Source organism: Triticum aestivum, chromosome 6A (assembly GCF_018294505.1).
Source record: "Triticum aestivum cultivar Chinese Spring chromosome 6A, IWGSC CS RefSeq v2.1, whole genome shotgun sequence".
Lineage (NCBI taxonomy): Eukaryota > Viridiplantae > Streptophyta > Magnoliopsida > Poales > Poaceae > Triticum > Triticum aestivum.
In genome coordinates this window covers 605,907,122-605,911,272 of record NC_057809.1, presented here as the reverse complement: position 1 = coordinate 605,911,272, position 4,151 = coordinate 605,907,122, and the positions used below count along the sequence as shown (strand labels likewise).

The 4,151-nt window shown below is 48.8% G+C and overlaps 1 protein-coding gene across 1 annotated transcript; it reads right to left on the bottom strand.

Annotated features, from left to right (window-relative positions):
• Positions 1-637: 637 nt before the first annotated feature.
• Positions 638-1,503, bottom strand: LOC123131321 (high-affinity zinc uptake system protein ZnuA). Its single transcript, XM_044551018.1, has 2 exons — positions 1,195-1,503; positions 638-1,099 (listed from the first exon to the last, which is right to left on the bottom strand). Exons 1-2 carry the CDS (start codon positions 1,429-1,431, stop codon positions 929-931), a joined length of 408 nt encoding a protein of 135 aa, XP_044406953.1. The 5' UTR covers positions 1,432-1,503; the 3' UTR covers positions 638-928.
• Positions 1,504-4,151: the final 2,648 nt, after the last annotated feature.

Genomic DNA, 4,151 nt, shown 5'->3' with positions numbered 1-4,151 from the left:
GCTTTACTCGGGTGTGGATCTTTGGGTCCTGGGTCTAGACGCACCTGCTAAAGCATTTTAATTTTAAAGAAGTAGGAAAACACTAAGCACTATGTCTTTCTTTTATCAGAACATTCCTATGTGCCAAAGATGGTACACATTATCTTGAGACATTTTTTGTAGTCTAATACTTAAAAGAGTAGTGTTATTCTTCCAAATTCTTATCAGCAAAAATCCTACATGGCTGAAAATTTATCGCTGTGCCTAATTCTAGACATACTTTTGTTAAGTAAGGAACATTATATCCCCGCAAAAAAAAGTAAGGAACATTATATGCACGAAGAGTATCACTACCACTTTGAAGTTAAAACTAGTTATTCACATCTCGGCTCCGAAAGCATAATAACAATCTTACTGTACCATCTTAGAGTGGAAAAAAGTTTATTACACTTCACTCCTTTTCGAGAGCACATATATTTTGCATCCCACTTGACTATTAACACTTGCAACTTCTTTCCGCAAAAAAAAAAAACACTTGCAACTTCAAAGACAATTTTCTTATTTGCTAAAATTAACAAGTTAAAGTACTAGTAGACGTTAAAAACATATAGAAACTCGATGAGATGCCATCCCTTCGAAGAGCACACACCCTCTGAAATTTCATACAAATCTGATGAGTACTCTCTTATTTTACTGAAATACACTCTCGAAAAGTACAACGAAGCATCACGATACATTTTAAAAAACATCGATGAAACATCGCGCAGCACTCTGTGCCAAGACAAGCTTTCGACAAAACAAGAAAACGTAGCACGGATCTCCAAGTGACGGTGAGCGGTGGATACATGTACACCATATAGTACGCGTGCTAGAAAAAAGGGATCATCTCTCGCGAACTTTTTCCATTCAGACCATCTACCACGATGCACGGCTGGGCTTGCGGCGGCGATCAGAACTGGTAGACGTTCTTGTTCTTGGCCCAGGCGGCCCCGCCCTCCTCCTCCTCCGCCTTGCGCTCCTCGGCCTCCCTGCGCTCGGCCTCCTTGGCCTGCTCGGCGCTGATCAATCCGATCACCTTGTCCGGCCTCTTCTCCCCTGTCGCCTTCTGGTACCTCCAGTCCTGCACACACGTACAGGAAGCTAGCTAGCCAGTGAGTGCCGCAAACAAACCGTCAGAATCAATAAGCTTAATTGTTTGTGCAATACGGTGCGTACGAGAACGCCCGCGGTGGTGATGGAGCCCATGTTGACGTACGCCGGTAGGTCCATGTCGATGTCCAGCCCCCTCCCGCCGGCGTGCTCCCTGTGGTTGTGGTTGTGGTCGTGGCCGTGGCCATGGTTGTGGTCGTGACCGTGACCGTGACCGTGGTCATGGCCGTGCTGCTTCTCCTCCCCCTCCTTGTCCTCCTCCTTGTGGTGAGGCAGGTGCAGGGGGCTCCTCTTCTCTGCCATGGCTGGATGCTCTCCTTTTCTTCTCCTGATTAAGAATTCTGTTGCTAGCAAGCTCACTTGCACGGCCTGTACGACTCAAGCCGGTTTTATAGTGTAGAGTTTAGGTGAAGGATATCTGTTACCTACTCAAATTTATGAGTAATTTAACTATATCGATAGTATGATTGTGTGGCCTACACGTGTGGATATACGTTGCCATCTGAGTGATGAAAGGTTTGTTTTCTGTCGCTCGCCGCAGATATCAGCTACATACATATGGCGGACGATGGTGACGTCGCAACCTCTCCAGACTCCAGTCCAGCCTAATGTGGAAGTGTTTGCATGGCCGTCGGCGAGCCAGCAAAGCGCCGGTGAACTACAGCTAATGATATATTGTATTCTATTCTATGGAGTATCCAACGGTGTCCTGGACTGGGTGTGCACATCACGTCGGCCTGGCATTTATGGACCGGGCCCAGAACCCGTCCACAGTTGAGGAGTGGGCCTTATATATATATATATATATATATATATATATATATATATATATATATATATATATATATATATATATATATATATATATATATATGCAATAATGGTGTGAAAGTGTTTGCGTGGTTGTCGACGAACCAGCGAAGCACCTAATGTCATATATTCCCCTAGGGTTTTCTAGGGTCCCAACTTTCCTCCGGCGTTCCTGCGGCAGAGTCCACGTAAAACACCGTCGGTGACCGGTTCTCCGGCCGGCGACGGGAAGTACCAACTATCCACACCACGCGGGCCTGCCTGCATGGCGGAAACACCAATGAGTCAAGGCGTAGATGGAAGTAAGGAAGGAGGGAAGGAAGTAGAGAAGGAAGTAGAGGGGGCGGCGGCGCTGGATCAGACTCAGGCTGGGGATCAACCAGGGAGGAATTCAGGCCGTGTAGGGGAGACGGTAGGGGCAGAAGATCTGGAGGAACGGGAGGAAGATGTGGCGGCTGATGGGTTGGGAGAAGAAGATCTCCGATCTGCAGCAGAGGAAGAAGAGTACGATCTGTTCGGGCCGGAGGCGGAATTAGATGACAAGTTTGCGGGGCTGACACTTCATGGGGAGGAGGAGGAGGATCTTGATTTCTCTGAAGAGGTTGACGAGCTTATTAGCGATGTGCGTTGGCTGGCTTTGTTTAGGGTTCATACGACCCGCCCGTTCAGCCATGCCGCTTTGCTCAATCAGATGAGGAACGCGTGGGCGGCAGCGCAAGGTGTTACGTTCAACATTAAGGGACCCAATCTCTTTCTGGTTCAATGTCAGTGTTTGGGGGACTGGAGGAAGATCATGGACGGAGGGCCGTGGCTCTTTCGTAGAGCGTCGGTGGTGATACAGGAATATGATGGTTTTTCGGATGTCAATGAGTATAGGCTAAACAAGATACCAGTTTGGCAAGGATCAAAGGGCTGCCGGACGGACTAACAAGGAAGAAGGAGTTGGCGGAAAGAGTAGCAGCCAAGGTTGGAGAGCCACCTTTTACAGTTATTGTCAATGAAGGTCGAATCAATCCAGCAAGTACACTTCGGGCTCGGGTGTTTCTAGATGTGACCAAACCCTTGGTGAGGTTTGTACCAATCACGTTGAAGGAAAGCAGGAGGTATAGTGTCTACTATGAGAAGCTTCCGGATTTCTGCTTTGTATGTGGATTGATGGGTCATACTGCTGAGGAGTGTGGTGATGGTGTGCATGATCCAAGAGAATTTGAATGGGGAGAGTGGCTTTTGTGGGTTCCCGAACCACCAGCTGATCAACCCATAGGAGTGAGGGGTGGTAGGGAGGGAGGACGACGGGGAGGAGGAGGAGGAGGAAGAAGTAATCGTGGTGGGAGGAATGGTCGTGGGGCGACAGAAGGTAGAGGAAGAGGGGAGTGGATCGGAGGGCATGGCAGAACAGAATCACCCAATGATATGGTTGTAATGCCTCCTTTAATGGAGGAAGGAGGAGGGAAGATGGTTCGGAAGCGTCTAGTATCCCAGGATGGTTCCCTCAATATCATGGGGCAGCCAATGCCAAATCTAGTTGGGAGAGTTGCGGGGACAGTGTTGAGGATTGAAGGCGGAGCATCTAACAGCAGTGGAGTCCCAAGTACTCCGGGCAGGATGCAACTTGTGAAGAGGAGGAGACAGGGGGATGAAGGAGTAGAGATGGATTGCACAAATGGCGCGGCCTCCGATGAGGGGGGCCGTGGGCAGTGATGCGGACCTTGTGCTGGAACTGTCGTGGGATTGGCGATCCCGCGACGGTTCGAGAGCTCCGCGACCTCGTGGAGGCTAGTGCGCCGGCGATTCTTTGTATCGTTGAAACTCAACTTGCAAAAGATCGAGTGGAAGGTTTGGCGGGTACTTTAGGATTCTCTAATAGGTTTGCAGTAGCGAGTAGGGGGCGTAGTGGAGGTTTAGGTTTGTTTTGGAAGAATGATGTAAATTTGGAAATAAAGAATTTTTCACAATATCACATTGATTCAGTGATCACGGGGGTAGATGCGCAGCAATGGCGCCTCTCTTGTTTCTATGCGGAGGCAAACAGGAGCCTTCGATACAAGACCTGGGAGACATTGGTCAGGCTACGGGGAGAGAGCACTCTCCCGTGGATCTGCATGGGCGATTTTAATGAAATATTACGACCGGAAGAACAGTGGGGGCCTAATGAACGGGATAGCTCTCAGATTGCAGGATTCCGAGAAGCGGTTGATCTCTGTGGTTTAGAC

Excerpts from the sequence above, each read along its gene's own strand:
- LOC123131321 (XM_044551018.1), bottom strand. The coding sequence starts at position 1,431 with ATGGCAGAGAAGAGGAGCCCCCTGCACCTGCCTCACCACAAGGAGGAG. Across the intron at positions 1,100-1,194 it reads TCACCACCGCGGGCGTTCTC|GACTGGAGGTACCAGAAGGC; the intron begins GTACGCACCGTA and ends ACGTGTGTGCAG.